Source organism: Cryptomeria japonica, chromosome 5 (genome assembly GCF_030272615.1).
Source record: "Cryptomeria japonica chromosome 5, Sugi_1.0, whole genome shotgun sequence".
Taxonomy (NCBI): Eukaryota; Viridiplantae; Streptophyta; class Pinopsida; order Cupressales; family Cupressaceae; genus Cryptomeria; species Cryptomeria japonica.
In genome coordinates, this window is record NC_081409.1 from 284,280,943 (window position 1) to 284,305,211 (window position 24,269).

The 24,269-nt window shown below is 33.5% G+C and overlaps 1 protein-coding gene across 1 annotated transcript; it reads right to left on the reverse strand.

Moving 5' to 3' along the window:
* Positions 1-5,395: 5,395 nt before the first annotated feature.
* Positions 5,396-5,931, reverse strand: LOC131039649 (36.4 kDa proline-rich protein). Its single transcript, XM_057972439.2, has one exon. The coding sequence runs from the start codon at positions 5,919-5,921 to the stop codon at positions 5,454-5,456; it is 468 nt and encodes a 155-aa protein (XP_057828422.2). The 5' UTR covers positions 5,922-5,931; the 3' UTR covers positions 5,396-5,453.
* Between the last annotated feature and the right edge of the window lie 18,338 nt (positions 5,932-24,269).

Genomic DNA, 24,269 nt, shown 5'->3' on the forward strand with positions numbered 1-24,269 from the left:
AAAGAATTCTCAAGCTTTGTTTCACATTCAGATAGCTCTTGATAAGAGCTTATTTCCAAGAATATCAGGAGCAACAACTACCAAAGATGCCTGGAAGACTCTAAAAGAAGCTTACCAGGGTAGTGATCAAGTTAAAGTGGTCAAGCTTCAGACATTGAAGCGAGAGTTTGAGAATTTGAAGATGCAAGAAGCTGAAAGTATAAGTGATTATTGTGTCAGAGTCAAAGATGTAGTCAATAAAATGGCTACACTTGGAGAAATTGTAAGCAATGAAGTTTTGATTAAAAAGGTGTTGAGATCTTTGACACCCAGATGGAATCATGTAGCAATAATCATAGAAGAAAGCAAGGATTTGACAAAACTATAGTTTGATCAACTAGTTGGATCCCTGATGTCTCATGAAGAAAGATTGAAAGATTCTTTTGAAGGTGTAGAGAAAGCGTTTTCCTCTAAATTGCTAATCACAAAAGATGAAAATATAAGCAGCAGTAGTGCCAAAATCAATCAAGGCCAAGGTAAAGGGCAAAGCCAAAATTCTTCAAGAGGTAGAGGAAGAGGTGGCTCAAGAGGAAGTGGTGGTTTCAGAGGAAGAGGTAGAGGCAGATTTGATAAGAGAAATGTTCAATGTTACCATTGTAATAGGTATGGCCACTTTGAAAGAGAATGCAGATTGAAAGAAGGTAAAAGTGCTAACTATGCTCAAGAAAGTAGTGACAATCCTCCTGATCACTTATTTTTATCTTATGCCAAGGGTGAAAATACTAGTAAAGATGTTTGGTACCTAGATTCTGGATGCTCTAACCATATGACAGGGAATGAGAAGTTGTTCTCAACAAAAGATGGAAGTTTCAAATCCAAGATCCAGCTTGGTGATGATAAATCATTGGAGGTTGCTGCCAAAGGAGCTATGGAGGTCCAAACAAAAGAAGGTATAAAGAGTATTCATGATATTTATTATACTCCACAATTGAAGCACAATTTGTTAAGTGTTGGGCAGCTATGTGAGAAAAATTATAAAGTAGTCTTTGAGAATTAGACTTGTACTATCTATGATAAGAATAAGGATAATAAGGTGATCACTGTTGTTCCTATGACAAGAAATAGGATGTTCCCTTTGAGGTTTGGTGAACATAACAACAGTTTGGAAAATATGGCTTATGAGGATTCAAGTTGGTTATGGCATCTCAGGTATGGGCATTTAAATTTTCATAGTTTGAAGTTTCTAACCTCACATGCATTAGTTTCTGGTTTGCCCAAGGTTGAGGAACACAAGGAGGTTTGTGAAGATTGTGCTAAAGGAAAGCATGCAAGAGAAAAGTTTCCAAAGGGCAATGCATGGAGGGCTCATCACCCACTTCAGCTTGTTCATTCAGATATATGTGGTCCTATGCAGACTAAGAGTTTGGGTAAGTCATCATATTTCATCACTTTTATTGATGATTACTCACGAAATTGTTGGGTATATTTTTTGAAGGCCAAAGATGAAGCCTTGGATACATTCAAGAAGTTTAAAGCCCTTGTGGAAAATGAGAAAGGGTGCAAGATCAAATGTTTAAGGACTGATCGTGGAGGAGAGTTTTTCTCAAAGGCTTTCCAAAGTTATTGTGATTTTAATGACATCAAGAGGCAACTTACTACTGCATACACACCTCAACAGAATGGAGTAGCTGAAAGGAAGAATCGTACTGTGGTTGAAATGGCAAGGTGCATGTTACAAACCAAGAGATTGAGCAATTCTTATTGGGGAGATGGAGTTGCTACAGTGGTGTACATCCTCAACCGTAGCCCCACCAGTGCACTAGAAAAGATGACTCCTTATGAAGCTTGGTATGGTAAAAGGCCTAATGTTAATCATTTCAAAGTTTTTGGCTGTTTGGCTTATGTGCATGTACTTGATCAGAATAGACAGAAGTTAGATGCAAAGAGTGAGTCATGTATTTTTATTGGGTATAAGGAGAAAAACAAGGCTTATAGATTGTCTAATCCCCTCACTAACAAGCTTATTGTCTCAAGAGATGTGATTTTTGATGAAGGGGGAGTTTATGGTCATAAAAAAGGCCATGTTGAGAAGCCAAAATCTATTTTGAATGATGATATAATTGCTGATATTGATCATGAGCAGCCATCTAATGTTTCTATATCCAGTGGTTTAACTCCACCAAGCAATCCTTCATCAAGTACTTTAGTACCAAGTTCAAGTCCAGCTTCTTCTCCAAGTTCTACAAGGAAAGTAAGGAGATTGAGTGATATCTACCAAAAGAGTGGAAATCAAGTACATGAAGAAAACCCAATAGGTGAGACAGTGAATTTTACTTTATAGCCAACGCTGATTTTGAACCATCATGTTCTGAAGATGCATGTACTAATGAAGTTTGGGTGAAAGCCATGGAAGAAGAGATGGATTCCATTAACAAGAATGACACTTGGGAGTTAACAAAACTTCCACATGACAAAAAAAGGATTGGCACCAAATGGGTCTACAAGACCAAATTTAACAGTGATGGGAGTGTTGAAAGACACAAGGCAAGATTAGTTGCTAAAGGCTTCACACAGAAATATGGAATTGATTATGAAGAGACATTTGCACCAGTAGCAAGACAAGAGACCATAAGAATGCTGACTTCATTAGCAGCTCAAAAGAAGTGGAGCATACATCATATGGACGTGAAAAGTGCCTTCTTGAATGGTTACTTAGAAGAGGAAGTATATGTGGAGCAGCCACAAGGTTTTGAAGTGGAAGGAAAAGATAATTATGTTTACAAGTTGAAGAAGGCTTTGTATGGCCTCAAGCAAGCACCAAGAGCGTGGTATGCCAGGATTGATGGATACTTTCAGGAGAATGGCTTCCAGAGAAGTAAGAGTGATCCTACCCTATACTACAAACAAGAAGGTACTGATATTCTCATCATAAGTTTGTATGTTGATGATCTTTTGTATATGGGTAGTAGTTCTAAGATGAAAGATGAATTCAAAGTTGCTATGATGAAAGAATTTGAGATGAAAGATCTTGGTCTAATGAAATATTTTCTAGGAATGGAGGTTTATCAAAGTAAGGATGAGATTTTCATTTGTCAAACAAAGTATGCATAGGATATGCTGAAGAAATTTAATATGACTGATTGTAACCCTGCCTCCACTCCAAGTGCTCATGGAGATTTGTTATGTAGAGATGATGGTGCTGATTTAGTTGATGAGACAACTTACAGAAGTATTGTGGGGAGCTTGATGTTTCTAATCCACACGAGGCCTGATATTGCCTATTCAGTTTCACTTGTTTCAAGGTATATGACAAATCCATCTGAAATACATATGAAGGTAGCCAAGAGGATTTTGAGGTATGTGAAAGGGAATTCAAGTTTTGGTATTCATTACTACTCTTCTGAAAAGTTCAATCTTGTAGGCTTTAGTGATTCAGATTGGGGAGGTAGTATGGATGACCGTAAATCTACATCTAGAAATTGTTTTTCTTTTGGTTCTGGTTTGATTACCTAGAGCTTGAAAAAACAAAGTATTGTTGCCCTCTCATCTACAGAAGCAGAGTATGTTGCAATTACCTCAGCAGGTACACAAGCCCTTTGGCTCAGAAAAGTTTTGAAAGAAATTGGAGAAAATCAAATTCAGCCTACAGTAATTTATTGTGACAATGTGAGTGCCATCAAGTTAGCTAAGAATCCGGTTCATCACAGCAGAACAAAGTATTTCGATTTGAAATATCACTTCATACGAGATTTGGTGCAAAAGAAGGATGTCGAATTGAAGCACATCAACACCTAGGATCAACTAGCAGATATATTCACCAAAGCGGTTGCGAAAGCTCAATTTATAGCACTGCGAGATAAGATTGTCAGCCCTCTCAGCATCAAGGGGAAGTATGTTGATAAGTGATGCTGCTCTAGCATGCAACTCCATGCAACTCTAGTTTGGACATGAAGCTATCCATTCATCACCATGCATAAGCTATTTTTAGTTAATAGTTTTTTTTGTTTATTCATGCAAATAAAGCATGTACTCCAGCATGCATGAATCCTTAGGACTATTTTTAGTTTTGCTTTTTGCATGAGTTTGTTTTTAGTAAATAAAGCATGTTTGGCATGCACTTATTGTATTCTTAATTTAGGGAGTAGTTTGCTTTTTTTAGTTTGAGAGCCTTAGTAGCTTTCCATGCAAAGCTAGGAATATATTTAGAACTGCAGTTATTATTTATTCTTTTGCAAATTCTTTATATATACAGCCTCTATGTAATTTTTTAATTAAGCTTCAATAAAGATATTGGTGTTTTCTTCTTTTTGCTGTTGTTGTTTGCTAATCAGTTGATTCAGAGAGGATAGGTCAGGTTCAAAATTCTTCAAAATTCTACAGTTATACAGTAGAAGATTCTTTAAGACAATTATTATTTTTATAAATCCCAAAATTATAAATTTTATTTTTAAGTAACTAGCAACAATTTCTTAAGAATGAAGAATCTATAAACAGGGAAAAGTCACATACAATTACATAGTCGGGGTCATAGTTATGTCATATCAATTTACAGAGAGAAAAAAATAACAAGTAAAAATTTCTAAACAGAAATCTGTAAGGGGAAAGTCATATTTGAAGATTCTCATATCAATTTGCAGAGAGACTAAAATAACCAGTAAAAATTTCTTCAGAACAGAAATCAGTGAGGGGAAAGCCTTGTTTGAAGAATCTCTTAAGAATATATATAGAGTCGATCTCATATTTATAGATTTCATATCAATTTACAAAGACAAAAATAATTAGTAAAAATTTCAAGAGGTCATATGAAAGTCAGTATATAGAATGTTAGGATAAAATTTTCGAACGCCTGTCTAAATATACATGATTTGTAAAAATTTCAAGAGGTCATATGAAAGTCAGTATATAGAATGTTAGGATAAAATTTTCGAATGCCTGTCTAAGTATACATGATTTTCCAGCATTTATTTTAAGAAGTTTTGACAAATTTATTTAGAAAGTTGATTTCATAGTTGAAACTTTGTCCAAGATGTCTTACAAAAAGATTGAGAGAAATTTGACACTAGCAATATACATCATAAATTTAATAAATTTATGTATATGGTCGAATTTTAATGTGGAGAATGCTTATATATGCTACTGAGAGAAAAACAAAAGCTGCAATGAAAAACTTTATTGAAATACTTATATATGCTTCGTACACTGAACCAGACTAGGAATCTAATACAACTACCAAATAAAGCATTTGACAAAATACGTGGAGGCTATTAGAAATGTCTAGTTGATGAAAGATCAGAAGAAATATCTCCACCTGAAATCCAAAACCCTACTCTGATCACTGTCATTTAGATTTGTAATCTCTGTCATAAACATACAGATCCATAAATGTTTCATGAAACGTACTATTTGACTAAGAAACTATCAAACAAAAGATCCTTTCATGTTTTCATTACAATAACATTAAAATACATTACCAGTCAAGTAAGAGGTGGGCAGGTGAAGCCAGGAGGAGGTGTCAAGCCACACTGAACAAAAAGCTGCAAAGCCAGTGGAAGAAGGATATTAAGGTTAAGAAGCTTAGCTCTAATGATTGTGCACAAACACAGTGCTGCTTCTAATTCTGCAACTCCTTGTATTAGTGGGCAGCATTTATTGATCACAGGATCTCCAATACCTATGTGTACCAAGTGGTTGAGTAAATCAACACAGGCTCCAAGCTTCAATGCATCTATAGGACACTTCCCTCCACCAGGTGGGTTATAGGGGACATTAGGACTGGGAACTGTGGGAGGTTTATAAACAGGAGGCCTACAGTATGGACTTCCACATGCAATTACAGAGCTCTTGCTCATAGCAATACTAATCATAACTAGCAGAAATATTGCTTCCATCTTCCTCATCTTTACCTTAACCATTGTCTTTATCTTATGGGACTTGTATAACATAACAGAAATATATGAGTATCGGATTGAGAGTTTATAGCAGGATTTTGAACGACTGCATGCAGTGCTAGGGTGGCAAAGGTTCATGTTCTGCACGTGAACTGTAGTTGCAATGGTGTCTCATTCTGGTTATTGGATATCTGCAGGTGTAGAAGTTCTATAGGCAAGTTAAATAGATATTATTGTATATTTTTGCATACCAATCCGTTTAGTCCTTTTATATTAGACATGTGGCTGCTGTTCCTATATTTAGTGCCTTATTTTTGACACATCAAATTTGCTTCTGCAATTTCTTCCTGAGCTGCTGCTGCTGTTACATAAGCTATAGGATTGCAATAGAAACTTCATTGGAAAATACGATCCTCAAAACATTTTTAAATTGAGAAACTGTATCTAGATAATAGTAGTAATGAAGAAAACGAAATGCTTTTATTTAGCTTATGTTGACATTTATAAAAGATAATATCTCCTATATTATTTAATGCAATGCTTTTACAATATTTTTTAATATTTTATCTCACACCTAGAGATATTCACTGACTTTGGTTTTACATATGACGTTGTTATTGATAACGAGATAAAACCTATTGACTCTAGATAACGACGAGACATTGCCATGGATGCAGCTTTTATGGAAATAATAATACATTAGAATTAAAGAGTAGATAAGAGGGTCAATAATCTACCTATTTATAGTAGGCATTATTCAGGACAAAGCAAATGATTACATCATATTTTTTTAAAATGGAGTGGATGCAACCATGGGGTAAGATTCTAAATTTTAAATAAAATCAACAAAGGTAAGTGCATTTACATTTAATTAGATGGTCAGTTGGTAGTTGTCACAAAGAGATAAAGGGGTCATTATATTATTGTACTGTAGTAAATCGTATTCCTTTACAATTTCACACTTAGTTTGGACTCACTTTGGTGGTTGTACACAATATGTACCTAATTCATGTCTGAGTATACTCAGTTCGGGACCACTTTTGATAACTTGGTGCATTCCTCTGTTCACAATTGTCATTCTTGCTCAAACTACTAGGACTAGGGTGCCAAATACCTCTATCATAGACTAGGGTTCCCAATGCCCCTATCTAAGTATTTTGGTCCCAAATTTTGTATTACAAATTTTATCTTTGCAAGTTGTGAGAAATTGCCCTCCAATGTTGGCCTTCTTAGAAAATTAAATCTAAAAAGATGTAAGTCTCAAAAGAAAAACTCCCTCTCTCATTCAAACTCCAATCGATCTAACTCTTATTTTGAAAATTCAATCAAGCATATTAAAAAAAATTGAGAATAGATCTACAATCAGGAATTCAATAATTCAAGTCTGCATCTTTGTTTTAGCAGTCATGATCATTCACAACGTATTCCTTCATGATGAATGCATGCATTAAAATTTTTCAAGAAATGTCAACCATTATTTGAGACTTCAAGCTAAGGCTTTCATATCTAAGGTAATATTTGTCAATTCAAAAATTTTGATTATTGCTTCAGCCTCTATCTTTCAAAGGACAAGATTTTGTTTTCACCCATAATTGTTTAGTGGAGGTGGGAACACAAACACAGGGCTTGAATTAGGCAAGCTTGTTTACAACACAACACTTTTTCTTCAATTTCATGTGCATAGGTTCAAATCTAATAGCATAGATTATTACAGGTGTACAAAGTACACAACAACATGCATTTCTAGATTTTAAACAGGTGAAAAGCCCTAAAATAGGATGCTTGGCATAAAGCTGACAAAGAAAGGCATTCCTAGATTTCAAATAGGTGAAAACCCTTGGAGTAGATACATAGATAGACCTACAAGATCTCTTGACTGTTAAACCATATCCTAAATAGTTTACATAGACACTCTCGTATTAGGGTGCTCAACACACTAATCCATAATTTGCAAGCCTAGTTTGCAGCAATAGGTTTTCTTCTATGTTCCCTTTATAAATCCGAGCTACTCTATTTGTTTAATATTTTTCATTTCATTATTATCTCTAAAAGTTATCATTTTCTTGCAATTAAGGCTAGATCTTGAATACACATTCCAATCTCAATTTTGTATCGCAATATTATCAAAAATGGAATAATAAATCAAGATGTTCAACTCTCCTTTTAGTACTATATTTGAAAATTGTTCATTTTTTCCTAATGATTTGTGTGGATAATTCAGATCTTACTTTGTATCAATAGGCTAGGATCTCAATTTTCCAACAAATTATTTTGGTGAACATGACATCTCTTATGCTTGCATTAATTTTTATTTAAACTCTTATATTAATTATTTAGTTGGTTAATTGGTCACAACATTTCTATTTTTGATCGACATGGGGAATTACTTGTCATATGGACAAGATTAGAATCACTAGTCTAAGTTTATAAGACAACATGTTAAATCGAAAAAACATAAGGAATGGATGAAACTAAAATTTGATGGATGTAGTAAAAGAAGCCTTGGAATGACAACTACTAGAAATATAATACATGATGATAAGGGAATAATGATAGATAGTTATGCAAAACGTTTGGGACCAAGACCAATAATGAGGCCGAGGTGATTGATATTTATAAAAGGAGTTTGAAATTGATAATCATGCGTGGATTTAAAAAGTTTGTAATAGAAGGGGATTCCAAAATTGTAATAGATCTTATAAACTTTGTGACTCTGCCCCATGGAAAATAAGAAGTTTCATAGAATATTGTAGGTGTATTGTCTCTCATACCACTCTAGGAAGCTAAACTTACCTACATAGAGGGGAACAAGATAGTAGATGCCTTGGTAAATGAAGGCCTCAAAATTGATGAATGGAACTAATGGGGCATGAAAGCAATAATCCCCTTTTGATCAAGAATATCCTAATCAATTATAGGCAAGAATATATCATTAATCATGCAGGGAATTAAGCTTTTGGATATTTGAAAAGGTGTCCTTATTTGGATCAATATATTGTATAATGAGCTAATAAATTAGTATAGATAGAAATCACACAAGAGATAAAGAGGGAAATAATAATCACAAATGGGCAAGTGATATGGATTATAGTCTCAATAATTCCATAAGTTTTTTTAGTCTTCATACTAAGTGTGTGTATGAAGCTCGTTTGATATGACACTTCCTAAACACCTAAATGTCAAATGAAAATTAATATTAGTTTATGAATAAAGATAGTATAGACTTTTGTATATTGTTCTTATTTGTAGGGAAAGAGATGTCTTAATTTTGACTAATGTATTAAATACCTAATTTTGTTTTGAAAGATTTTATAAAAAATGTGTTTTTTTCTCTCTCTTCTTCTAGGTCCCAGGTCAATTTTGGTGTCTACATTTGTAAATAGTAAAAGACACCATGGGTGGATTGAAATTATATGTTAAATCCACATTCTTTTTCTTCCTAAAGAAGAATACTAAGGCTCGGGAGATATTTGAGAGAGGACTTGAATTATCGATATCATTAAGGCCTTATGATGATGAATGATCATCCTAGTTTATGGATAGTTGGAAAAATGACATAGTTAAAGTAGGTAGTTTAAAAAGGGAGTTTATAGAGAAGATCATTTCATAGGTGATAGGTTTAATCTATGATGGTGAAAAGATCCCCTACTTGAGTCAAAACAAGGCGCATGAAGAATACATAACCATAATTCTCAAGAGAGGGAAAAAACTCAAATAACACCATAATGGGTTCTATAGGGATGACCTACCTCCTCCATGAGGAATTGTTAGAAACCACTTGATGTAATATTTCATTCTCGAGGGAAGGTTTAGAACAGTGCATGGGTACTACTTCCCTTTACTCAATCATCTTAGGCACCATAAGTTTGCTAGTTTTCTTATTTCCCCTTTTGATAATTTGTTGCTGATAATGTCTACCCACCTTTAGATAAATGTTTAATCTATGCTATTTATAATTGTTCTATGGATAAGACCCTTGTTTTAAACCCCACTCCACCCTATAATGCCTTGCCACTAGACGAAGACCCTAGCCCTTCCTTGAGTGGTGTTGCCAAGAGAAAAAATACCTTCATGGATGATGCTCTCTCTTCTTCCGAAGCCATTTCCATGGAAAATAACCCACTCTACTCCCTTAAAAAGGATAAATTAAGCATTAGTTATTATTCCTCTCTACTTGTAATAAGGGAAAAAACCACTAAATTGCACGGGTAGCTACAAGAAAAGCACATCACTGGAATAGGTAAATGAACTAAAAAAACCCTTGGAAATATCCTGACATTTTCCCTCTGACCCTTAATTGTAATGGATATTTATGATGGAGATTGTGCTGAATAAGAAATAATCACCTCCTCTGGTGACCTAAGGTCTATGTAACTTTCCAAGTTGATTATGGTATCTATAATTGCTACCACTCTTGCTAAAAACCCACCAAGAGAAGAAACTAAGGCCTAGTCAAATATTACAACTTCTAAAGAGGAAACTACTGAAGACAACAAAAAAACTCTAGAAGAGTCATTGAGTTTAATACATGAAGACATATTGTCTCATGCATCTCCCTATGAGACTCACTCAAAGGAATCCTTGGATGGGCTCAATATCATTTAAGATTATGGTGAAGAGGAGGAGGGGGAACGTATTGACTAGGGAGTTACTACTAAGGTGAAAAGTTCTCAGAATTGGTAGATCCTTGTGGTTGAGATAAAAGATCTATGATTTTATGTTAATAATTTGGAGAATTTATAGAATTTGATTGGGTGTGAAAGGAATAGGGAATATATTTCTCAACTCAAAATGTCCATGGAAAATTTAGCTAAAATCAAGAAATATTTGATACACAAGGCCATTATCAAGATGGTTATTGTGGGGAGAAAAATCGATAGGAGGAAGAAGAAAAATGGAACAAAGCATAGGAATTAAGATGATAAAAAGGGAAAGAAAATTTCTATTACATGGACTTAGGAAAAAATACTGGATCAAATGGTGGAAGAATGAGAATTTATCAATTAAAGTCCACATGCTTATTATACTATGTTTTTAATTTTTTTAATTTTGTTGTTATGATTATGTTGGACCTATATACTTTTGGTTAAGTTTTCTTATTAATAAAAAGTAGGTTAGGCCTGTACCTTTACATATCTATAGAAAAATGCCACATAGGGCACATGAGAAATGCATGCCTAGCTAAAGACAAAACACCAAAGAATAGCAAGGAACCACCAAGTACTAGACAAAGACCAAGCATAAAACCCACAAACGAAAATGAAAAATAAACTAATCAACTACCAAATACATGATGAGGTGTCTACTACATGGAGGCATTACCCTCTTGCCAATCTTTACACAGACCTTAAAATTTATGAGAGAAAGATATTTTTATGTTAGGGTCCTTAGGAGAGTTTAGAGTACCAAAATCTAAAGTATCTTTAACCATAAAGGAAGGGGAATCCATCAAAGTAGAGAGCTATAGATCATGTCTCTTTCTCTTAGCTTGATAAACTTCTAAGGCACTAAGAGCAAGGGGGGGAATCAATGCAAGCAAAAACAACAACACAAATCTAATGACCACTTTATATAACTTAAAGCTTAATAAATATAAAAGAAATATCACCACATAAGCTAACACCCAATATATCATGCTCCACATAACACAAAGATCTATATGTGGAAACCCAAAAGGGAAAAAGCATGGTTGGAGTTATTACCCACAAGATTCACTATCTACAAAATAGAAATCTTTGACTAGTTAAGGTCTTACAAACACGCCCGGTTAGGAGGAGACCCTGTCAGGAGTCACTCGGTGAAGGGATTTCAATCTCAGCCCTATTAAAAGATTTGCCCTGTTAGGAGAAACCTCTCTAGAGGATTTAGAATCAAGTTAATGAGCTACACTATTAGGGGATTTACAATTTTAGGCGTGTTAGGACCTACGCAGTTAAGGGATTTTGACTATTACAACTATCAAGAAAACAACAGTTATGTGATCTACATGTAGCACCTATGTGCCTAATAAGATCCACTTCAGTTCCACTCAATACATCAAACACATCAATACAAAGCTTTTCAATTTACTGCACAATCAAACTCTCAATATTCACTTATGATCTCATCACTCATCTCATAACTCATCACACTTTTCATAAGCATCAACTTCATCAGCTAATAACCTTCGAACAATTTCCTAGCTTCAATGAATCTAGACAATCTTACGCTTCACACTTTAATTATGTCGGCCACCGACATAACAACCAAAAATAAAACATAATCATTTCTGGTTTAACTGATTTAAGACATTCTACTCTACCGGTTGACTAATCTTCAAGATTGACTGCTTTGTATTTCATAACTTGCTCATACTGTTAAATCTGCCAATGCGGTGTTGAATATACCTGCAAGTACTTGTCTCCAAAATTCCTATAAAACCACACCACGTAACTCTTCATCAATCGTACCTATTGGTTGCTTGAATACAACTCTGTTCATGTTTACCGATTGAAGTCCTATTTGTTGATTCACCGATAAGTTGTCTCCTCTACCAGTTATGCTTTACCAATTGGCGTAAAAGACTTAGATGACTATCAAAACATAGTTACCATCAATGACAATATTAAAAAATTCATCAAACAACCTATTACATCAAAACATCAACATCAAGCCAACATAGCTTTCCTATGGTCAATTTCCACCCAAATATCCTATAGGGAAGTCAAATTATTAAGAACCATCTCCTAGCTTCTCTTGAACATCTCCTTGATTTTACACTTATGGATCTATTGGCTTTCCTTCAACTCCATTAAAATCTTGTTCTCATTTCTTTGAGACACCTTCTCACTAAGGTCTTTTAGCATCCCCTCAACTTTATCAAACAATTCTCTAATTTACTAGTCATATTTCTTGTAGCTTCCCAGATTGTTCCCCCTTCTCCTGCATAACCCATTTGTTCACCTTAGGATCGGCCTTAGCCACAACCTTAAATGTATTAATCTTCTTGATAACCAAATTTAATTGTGATAAAAATCCATTTAATCACTAGGTCTTATCGCTCAACATTTTCCTCCATCTTTGATACCTTTGAGTCCAAGTTAAGAGGGCCAAGCTTGGTGTTGGGAATCTCCTAACCAGGAGGAAAGGGGGAAACCTACTCAGAGGCTGTAGGGGACCAATCTAATTTAGAATCATAGGAGGACTTGGAATCCTCATAAACTTTCTATTCATCTTGTTGGTATTTTGGTTATGCTGATATGGTTTTGTCATTGATGTCAACACCTATTAACACTTATCAACTCTGGCACCTTGGAGAATTGGCAATGTTCACTGACAAGAAAGTGACTTATGCACAGTCACTGATGTCTAGTACACCAGTAGGATATATTGTTCACCGACACTTGAAATGGCATCGAAAACATTTGGTTATGTCAAACACATCATTTGGACACTTTGTCTTGGAGATTTGTTCATTGGTATATTCGTATTTGCATATTTCTTGTTATCAGCAAATAGGTCCAGAATAAGCACCGACAGGCTTATCTATTCCAGATCAGCACGACATGCTTTGGAAATGATTTTATTGTTATTGTAAATGCATTAAGCTGACATGTTGAATCAGATATTGGATCGGTTATTAATTTACTTATAATTGTTTTATTGTAATATCTTTTAGAGCCAACCTACTAAAATTGGTCTTAGGTTATGGTATATATGTAAGATCTTATTTGTAAGATCGATAAGTGATTAGGAAAAGGAATTGTAAGAAGGTATATGCGAGATTCAATAGAGCTATACACGCAGACATCATTTGAAGGTGAAGAAAGGTTTTTGTAAAGGCATATGAGAACTAAACCGGTACTGAATCCAACATATGAAGATGCTATTTTGAGCAGTACATCAATATTGGATTTTACTATCCAATTGTAGTGAGTGTGACTCCTATTTGTGATTGAGCAGTGAGCTCTAGGTGCTTGGCCTTTCTGCATGTGCAGACCCCATTTGTATACACATACTATTTGCATTAGTATCATCTGAATGTGGGTAATGTTTCCCACCATGGTTTTTCCCCTTACAGGGTTTCCATGTACAAATATTGGTGTTATGTATTGTGGATGTTATCATCTTTCTATTTCATGCATTAATCTTTATCGGTATTGTAATTAACTGATAAACTGTCTACCGACATAAAGATTGGTTTACCAGTATTAAGCATTAAGATTGGTTAAGTTGTTTTAGGTTTGAATTTATTTGAAAACTGATGCACCCACCCCCCCCTCTCAGTTGTCTCTGGGACCTAACAATTGGTATCAGAGCCTAGTCCTCTTTTTGTAGAAGTTTAACGTTTTGAGGAGATCCAATGTCTACTAACTATTTTAGGAAGGACAGTCCTAAAATTGATGGAACCAACTATGGCATATGGAAGATCAAAATGGAGACACATCTAAATTGAATTCGAAAGGACATTTGGGATGTTACAAAGAATGACTATACTACTCCTTCTCTTGGTCAGCCTAATCCACCTACCCTAGGAAAGGATGAAGAAAATGATTGCAAAGCAACAGAAGCACTTTTGAGCGCATTATTAGATCAAAAAATCATGGGATTATCAGATATGTCTATTGCTAAAGCTATTTGGGATCATTTGAAAATATTGAATGAAGGAGATTCCACAATCAAAATTGCAAAACTTGAAAGCTTCTGAGTTAGGTATGAAAATCTAAAAATGGAAGAAGATGAAAGGATATCTGCTTTTATGGAAAGAGTAAATGAAATTATTTTGGGTATTAAATATTGTGGAGGAACCTTAAGTGAAGATGAAATTGTTTCAAAAGTTTTAAGAGGATTTCCACCGGCATATAAAATTAAAGTTACTGCTATAAATGAGTTAAGAACAATGCCTAATACATCAGTAACTAGGGACACATTGATTGGAAAACTTTCAGCTTTTGAAATTGAGGAATTTGGTCATGTTGCTACTATAAAGACAAATTTATCGTATAAGGCATCAACATCATCTGCATCATCATTTGACAAATCTGATTGGAAAGCCTTTTATGCAAGAGAACTTGAGGAAAATAGGAGAGAAAATGAAGAACTTGAAGAACTTGAAGCACTATTCGCAAGGAAAATGCCTAAAGGTCCCATTGGAAGTAAGTATGAAGGTAAAGCACCCTTTAAATGTTTTATCTATAATAAGATTGGTCATATGGCTTCAAGATGCCTTGATAGACATGCTCGACTAAGAGAAGAAGCTAGAAGAACATACAAGCCTAACCTTGAATATCAAAGATACAGATTTAAGAAGAATAAGGATAAATCTTGTTATCTTGTTGATGAAGGAGTCACTGATGATTCTGATGAAGATCCGACACACAATGGATGGGTTTTTGTTGCTATAACAGAAGATCAACCGGCACCTACTTTTCAACCGGTAGAGCAGGCCCTGACAGCTAAAGTTGAAGTTAAGGATGAATGGATCATCAATTCAGGATGTTCACATCATATGACTAGTGATAAAGGTAAATTCTTGAACTTTCAAGAATATAATGGAGGATTGGTAAGATTTGGAGATGATAAAGCTTATTTGATCAAAGGAAAAGGTACTATATCTCTTGATGGTAAGCACAATACTAACAATGTTTACTATGTAGAAGGTTTAAAACATAATCTTTTGAGTCTTGGTCAATTAGTTCAAAAATGATTTCAGTTACAATTCAAGAATGAAAAATGCAAAATTATGAACATAACTGGTTTGGAAATCGCAACCAGTAATCAAACTAGAGGTAATATATTTCATTTGAATAATGAAAAGACATGCTTGATTACACATATTGATGAAAGTTGGCTATGGCATAAGAGACTTTGTCATGTAAATTTTGATTGCATGGTAAAAATTAGTACTACTAAGGCAGTTAGAGACTTACCTAAGATTGTCAAACCTCACAATTCGGTATGTAAGGAATGTCAATTTGGAAAACAAGTTAGAGCATCTTTTAAAAGTATTCCAAAAAAATCCAATAGTTCTCTTGACTTAATTCACACTGATTTATGTGGTCCAGCTAGAACTAAAAGCTTACAAGGTGATAGATATTTCATGCTAATCATTGATGACTATTCTAGAATGTATTAGGTTACTTTTCTTAAAGAAAAATCAGAAGCACTTGGGAAGTTCAAACGATTCAAAGTGATGGTAGAAAATGAAACCGGTAAGAAAATCAAATGTCTGAGATCGGATCAAGGAGGTGAATTTACATCTAAGGAATTTAATGCATTCTGTGAAGTAAATGGAATCAGAAGACAGTTATCAGCACCCCAGACACCACAGCAGAATGGAGCTGTAGAAAGGAAAAATAGAACTATCTTGGATGCAACTAGAAGTATGTTATCTGAAGTAAATCTACCACATGTATATTGGAGAGAGGCAGTAAGCACAACGACCTATACATTCAAAAAATTTCACATCAAAGGTGAAACTGGTAAGACCCCTCATGAACTATGGTTTGATATTACTCCTATTCTTAAATATTTCAGAATATTTGGAAGTAAATGCTATATTAGAAGAGATGAGTATATTGGAAAATTTGATCCTAGAAGTGATGAAGGAATATTTCTTGGTTATTCATCTAAGAGCAAGGCATATAGATGTTTTAACAACAGATTGCAAAAAATTGTTGAGAGTACAAATGTGAAGATTGATGAACAGTTTAGAGGAACCTCAAGGTATATAGACTCTAAACCGGCAACAAAGATACTGAAAAATGAACCTACATTGAACCCACAGGTACAAATTGAAGATTCAGTTATCCCGATATCATCTAAAAATTCCACTGTAACTGAGGAACAACAACAAACGAAGACACCCCGGTATGTAAGATTGAACCACTCTGAAAATTAGATAATTGGGAATAAGTATAAAGGAGTTATGACAAGAGGAAGACTGGAAAATGAAGAGGTATATCTTATTTCTCAAATTGAACCATCATCAATTAATGAGGCATGTGAAGATAAGCATTGGATTAAAGTTATGGAAGAGGAACTAGAACAAATTGAGAAGAACAACACATGGACATTAGTTCCCCGACCTAAAGACAAAAATGTGATTAGAACAAAATGGGTATTCAGAAACAAACTTAATGAAGATGGTAAGGTAATCAGAAATAAAGCAAGACTACTGTGTAAGGGATATTCTCAGAAAGAAAGAATTGATTATAATGAAACCTTTGCACTGGTATCTAGAATTGAGGCAGTCAGATTATTCCTGGCTTTTGCAACATACAAGAACTACAAAGTATATCAAATGGATATTAAATGTGCATTTTTGAATGGAGATCTTGAAGAAGAAGTTTACATTGAGCAACTTGATGGATTTTCTTTAACAGATAACAAAGATATGGTTTGCAAGTTAAGGAAAGCTTTGTATGGGTTGAAGCAAGCTCCAAGAGCTTGGTATGATAGATTGGATAAATATCTTTTGAAGATTGTTTTTTCTAAAGGTAATGCTAACAGCAACTTATACTATAAAGTGACTAATGATGACATCTTGGTTATAGAAGTTTTTGTTGATGATATAATCTTTGGAGGAGAAGATGGATTATGTAAAGACTTTTCTATTGAAATGCAGCAAGAATTTGAAAAGTCTATGATTGGAGAGATAAAATTATTTTTAGGATTACAGATTTCACAGACTGATAAAGGTATATTGTTGAGTCAATCCAAGTACTTGAAGGAGTTACTAAAAAAAATTGGGATGGAGAACTCTAAATCGTTAAGCGCACCTATGACTACAAATGACAAATTATCACTAAGGGATGAATCTACACCTGTTAATCCTACAAGATACAAATCTATGATAGGAGGTCTACTATATTTGACACAAACATGACCTAATATTATGAATGCAGTATGTATTATTTCAAGATTTCAGAGTAATCCTAGAGAAAATCATGAATCAGTAGTAAAAGGGATTTTTCGGTACTTACAAGGAACTACAAATATTGGTTTATGGTATCCAAGAGATGAAAAATTTTAATTATGTGCATACACAGACACAAATTGGGTAGGAGATGTGGATGACAAAAAAAGCACCACCGACATAGCATTTTTTCTTGCAAGCAGATCAATTTCTTGGTTGAGTAAGAAACCAAGTTGCACATCTTTATCAACAACAGAATCAGAATATGTTGCAGCAACAACTAACTGTACATAGGTATTACGGCTTAAGAAAATTTTGAAGGATATAAAGATAAAATGCAAGGAACCTATAACTATCTATTCTGATAACACTACAACAATTGATATATCTAAGAATCTGGTAAACATGTTTCTATTAAACTAAATTTTTTGAAAGAGAATGTTGAAGCAAAAGAAGTAAAACTAGTTTATGTGAATACTAAAGAGCATATTGCAAATATTTTCACTAAGCCTTTGCCTAAGGAGACTTTTGAATATCTCAGAGATCAGCTTGGGGTCATACCCCCACCGGTAGAGACTTAGACAGTTGATGTTTTTCAGCAACCGACATAATTAATAGAGAAATATTTTACTCCAGTTTTGATGATGAGAGCTACTTCTTAGGGGGAGTAGTTAGCATATTGAATTGGTTGGTATTTTGTATTTGAACCTGGCTTTTGTATTGGCTTTGGCATTTGATGTCAAAGGGGGAGAGATTGATATGGAAAAACATAAAGATAACACATGTTACTCTCAGGGGGAGAGATTGTTACTTTGGGAGAGATTGATTACTCTCTATATCTGAATGTTGATTTCTGGTTATGATCTCTTTTGGGAGATTGTTGGTTTTGGGTATTTGGCATTTCTTTTTTGGCACTTTGATGGTTTTCCCATCTTGTGTTGTCATCAATGCAAAAGGGGGAGATTGTTGTTATTTTGGTTATGTTGATATGGTTTTGTCATTTATGTCAACACCTATTAACACTTATCAACTCTGGCACCTTGTAGAATTGGCAATGTTCACCAGCAAGCGACTTATGCATAGCCACTGGTATCTGGTACACTGACAGGATATATTGTTCATCTACACTTGGAATGGTATGGAAAACATTTGGTTATGTTTAAGACATTGTTTGGACAGTTTGTCTTGGAGATTTGTTCATTGGTATATTCGTATTTGCATATTTGCTGTTACTGGCAAATAGGTCCAGAATAAGCACCAGTAGGCTTATCTATTCCAAATCAGGACAACATGCTTTGCAAATGATTTTGTTGTTATTGTAAATGTATTAAGCCGACATGTTGAATCAGATATTGCATTGGTTATTGATTTACTTGTAATTGTTTTATTGTAATATCTTTTAGAGCCAACGTACTAAAATTGGTCTTAGGTTATGGTATATATGTAAGATCTTATTTGTAATATCGATAAGTGATTAGGAAAAAGAATTGTAAGAAGGTATATGCGAGATTAAGAAGAGCTATACACGTAAACATCATTTGAAGGTGAAGCAAGGTTTTGGTAAAGGTATATCAGATCTGAACCGGTACTGAATCCAGCATATGAAGATGCTATTTTGAATAGTACATCAATATTGGATTTAACCATCCAATTGTAGTCAGTGTGACTCCTATTTGTGATTGAGTAGTGAGCTCTAGGCACTTGGCCTTTCTGCATGTGCAGACCCCATTTGTATACACATACTATCTGCAGTAGTATCCTCTGATTGTGGGTAAGGTTTCCCACCGTGGATTTTCCCCTTATGGGGTTTCCACGTACAAATATTGGTGTTATGTGGTGTGGATGCTATCATCTTTTTGTTTCATGCATTAATCTTTACCGGTACTGCAATTAATTGATAAACTGTCTACCGACATAAAGTTTGGTTTACTGGTATTAAGGATTAAGGTTGGTTAAGTAGCTTTTGGTTTGAATTTATTTGACAACTGATTCAGCCCACCTCCCAGTTCTCTCCGAGACCTAACACATCTAACTTATAATCCCGACCGTACACTTGGTTATGTGTTTATTATATGTATTAATTTTAAAATTTTATCATCTTGTGGTATTTTTTTGGCTTAACCTCCATGCTTATTTTTTGATGGTTTTAATTATGATATTTAAAAGTTAAAGCCTTTCCCTACTTATTTTGATAAAAATGTTTTCTATTTCACATAGTTTAATCAATTGGTTAACAATTTGCATTATTTTTTTATTAAGGGGAAAGCAAGTTTTGAGGAGATCTGAAACCCCTTATAGTAGGTTTTTAAGGGACCCAAAATCTTATACCTGGATTTTGTGAGGATTGAAAACACAAAAATAGAGCACTAAAACAAAAAACATATACTAACACCAATGTACCATCAGCCAAACATCATAAAATAGGCATCAAAGAGATGGTTGAGACACCTAAGAGGATGATGCTATCACACAAGACAAATGAAAGATACATAAAAAGGGAGTTTTACAAGGCACTTATCATTGCATATCACATAGTTAATTGATTAAATTATTTAATAATTGTTATTACAATTTAAATTTATGATAAATTTTGCTACATAAACTAAAAAATTTAAAATAAAAACCAATTTCCCTCCATTTTCTTCTAGTTTTTCTTTATTACTTTATAGGAAAAAATATGTGTTTGTGGATCTTATATCTATGTATAAGATTCATAACATTTTGTTCAAAATATGAGATTCTTGTGATCTAGAAGTTGCTAACTCATGACTACCCATGCTTTAAATAGTAATGTTGTTGAGCTTGAGTCGTATGACTTATTCCCACCAAGAAACTTGGAGAAGAATCTTCCATCAATCCAACACACATCATGCATAATGTACATGCAAATATTCCCCTCATGCTTCTCATAGTGATAATTGCGCTTCGTATCAAGCATTTAATGAACAATTCAAGAATATTGACAACAAATTGGGAGATCTTCAATGGTTTGAGAGTACAAAATACTTGGATAAAGAATTAGTCCCCTTCATTGAAAGTCTAAGGATATTTATACAAGGTGAATGGTGTATATATTCTACATAGAAAAACTCACATAGTGGATGTAAACTCTATGAGATTAGATAGTTGTGTGAAAGTGGTTGGATATAATGCTCCTCAAAGCTAAGATGAAGTAAAAGTGCTAATTCCAATAACAATACCATCTATTCCTCCATATACATCCTCTATTATTTCTACCACTACATAAAATGCTAAGGCAATCAATTTTATTAATGGGTATACTCCTATAAATAAATATACCTATGTGCCACCTTCCTTTACTCTCCTTTTTGTTTCCCGAAATTCTCATCAATGATTTACACCTCTCACTTACCATAACATTTATTTCAACCCACCATCAAAATCCAACTTTTGACAACAAAAATTAACCTATTGATAGTATCATAAACCAATTATTGCAAAATCTATCATTGCTACAACAATAATTAGCAAAAAAAATTAGGACCCAATCGCAACTAACTCTTACATCATATTGTAAAACTAGAAATTTTTTATTTTCCATTCTTAAGACTTTGATTCTATAACACATGGAGGTACCACATTTTAATAAATACAATGGGAAAGGTGAGCCTAACATTCATGTGTTAAAATTTTTTTCCTTACGAGAAAAAAATATTCTTAATGATGCCCTTCTTGCAAAACCTTTCCCTAGGTCCATGAAATAAATAGATTTGCATTGTTTTTTCTCTTTTCGTAATGACTCAATTAGTAATTTTAAAAATAATTAATCAATTTTTACAAATTTTTAAAATAATATTTGACTACAAGTTACATTAACTGATTTAGTGCATTGTAAAGAAGGTGTGAAAGAGAAAGTTACTGATTTTATTGGTAGATCCATATCAATTTTTTGTATTCACAAATTTCTTATTCTCTTCCTAATATTAATGTTTAAAGAGTTTTTATTGGTAATTTACAAATACATATCAAGATAAGGTTTTTTTTTTTTGAAAATTTCCATCGTTCACACACTTTGTGATCATCAACTTTTGGTTAGTCCATATGAAGACTCTTCATCTATGACCCTATTTGACAATTTGGAAGAGGCTCCTCAAAAAATAGCAAGGCTTTAAGAAAAAAAAAAGAAATTCATTAAGATAAATACCCATTATTATAATAACAATGAAACTCAAGTTGTAGCTACAATGCCTCCTATTGTACCCCACTATTCTTGTAGATCAAAGAATCATAAATTTACACAACTTTCTAAGTCCTTACATCTTATAATCCTTCAATTGTTAAACAAAAAATCGATTAAATTCCTCCCATCCATATTGTTAATATTTCAAAAGTTTAACCTCTATTTAACCTAAAGACCTTTATTAATATAGTTATACACTTGGACATTATACTAAATTGTGTATGCATCTTAGACATGAATTCAAAGATTTTATTGACTCTGATATCATATAGATTTATAGTGTGAATGATAAACAAAATATATAGCACCTATTAATAAAAAATTACAAATATATTTACAACAAATCCTTTGCCTTTCGATTCTACAAATTTTGTTGAGTGTAGCTCTGATTACATAAAATACTGGATTATTAAATGAACCAAGCTAAACTTCTAGTGAATGTGATGGAACCTTGCCCCAATTAATGGAAATATAAACGTATCGTTGTACCTAATATCACCTTTGAAGGAAATCCCATATGCAATCCATAAGTGTTTAAAGTTCCTATTTGAAGGACAAGTGCAAACTATATTTCATAGTGGGTTCTGGCCCTTGTCTAGGCATGGAAACTTTATACTTGATTACTTTTTTCCTCAACAACTACAATCCATTAAACCTCATAAATATAACATGTTTCTTCCTTATCATAATTTTAAAGTCAATAGAATAACTAAGTTATCCTTTGGTAGTTTTTGAGGACCCACTTTGACTACTACTCCTAAGAATCCTTCAAAATATATGGATATAGAAGTAACTCATCATGGCCCACAAGTAACAAGTGAAACACATCCTCAACTAAGAATCATCCCTCCTCCTAGAGTGTATAGTGTGTATATTGTGGTTCCACCTCTACTATGCTATTAAGTAAAATGAGGGAAATGTCGAGAACCACCTAGACCTCCCCCTATGCACGTAAATGAGAAGTATAGTCTATAGTGTTGTCAATAATTTGATTTTTTATTTTTATTTTTAATTTTTAATTGAATTGATCAAAATTGTGGCTCCAAGCATGGCCTCACACACATAGAAATAAGTTTTGTTAAACAACTATGTTAGATGTACATTTGACGAGATAGGGTTATTGACAAAAAAACATACTTTTCTAATAAGAGTTAGACAAGTAATTTAATAGAATGTGGATTGCATACAAATGAACATAGAGATATGTAATAAGTCTACAAATCATGCAATGGTGAGAAATAGATAATTCTTACCCAATCTATGTTGTGTCACATTCATAGCTTTGGGTCTAATTCATGATTACAAACTTGATCTAATCTTGATAACTAAACTTCTCATTGTATCTAGATCTTAGTCCATGAAATATTTTGAATCTAAACTTTTAGATAATGATATTTATTTTTAGACACTTACAGTTTTTTGTTAGGCTAGTAGTATCCAAATATATAAAATAATAAAAAAGGTTCGAATATGCATATGAGTTCTAAAATAATTGTTAGGTAATTTGTGTACTGTATGATAAGTGTGGTTAGATATGCTATAATTATCGTTCAATATGACTATAAATGTGAACAACCATCATTGTGATAACTAACGATAACCAATGACAAATAAATTATCCTTTCCTCTTAATGATAAGAAGGAATTTAATAAATTTTTATTTAGATAAAATAACTCGAAAGTTCAATATTAAGTAAAAAATCAAAATGTATAATAGAATCAATGAGCTTAATATTTGGTTTTAATTCCATTTATAATTTAAATGGACCAAACCATGACCTAACATCACATCCCATAGACATGATTTGGATCAACCACGTAGATTTGGATCATTGTGAAGGATTACAATATTGATCAAAATCACATAAACAAGACAATGAAACAGAAAATTATATGCATATAAACATAGACATAAACGGGAAACCTAAACTAAATACAATCGAAACAAACACGAGTACAATTGTACCATATACGGTTTTTCAATGGCATCATCCTAAACTATTTAGAAACAATGCATCAATATTATGTTCAATCGCGTTATAATACAAAGCAAAATCGAAACGCCAACCAACATACAAAATTTTATAACCAACGCCAAGAAGACAATTAGTAGTGCAACTTTATGAATCGAATAGACTTTTTACTGTAGCCAACCACAATAAACTATTCAATGTGACAAGCTTAACATCAAAATCCTAATTCGGATAACACTAGCGCTATCTTAAGCAAAAATACGGGGAAAAAAAAACAAAAAAAAATACACTGCATCGGAGAGAGAAACAAGAACAAAAATTACGACGCATTG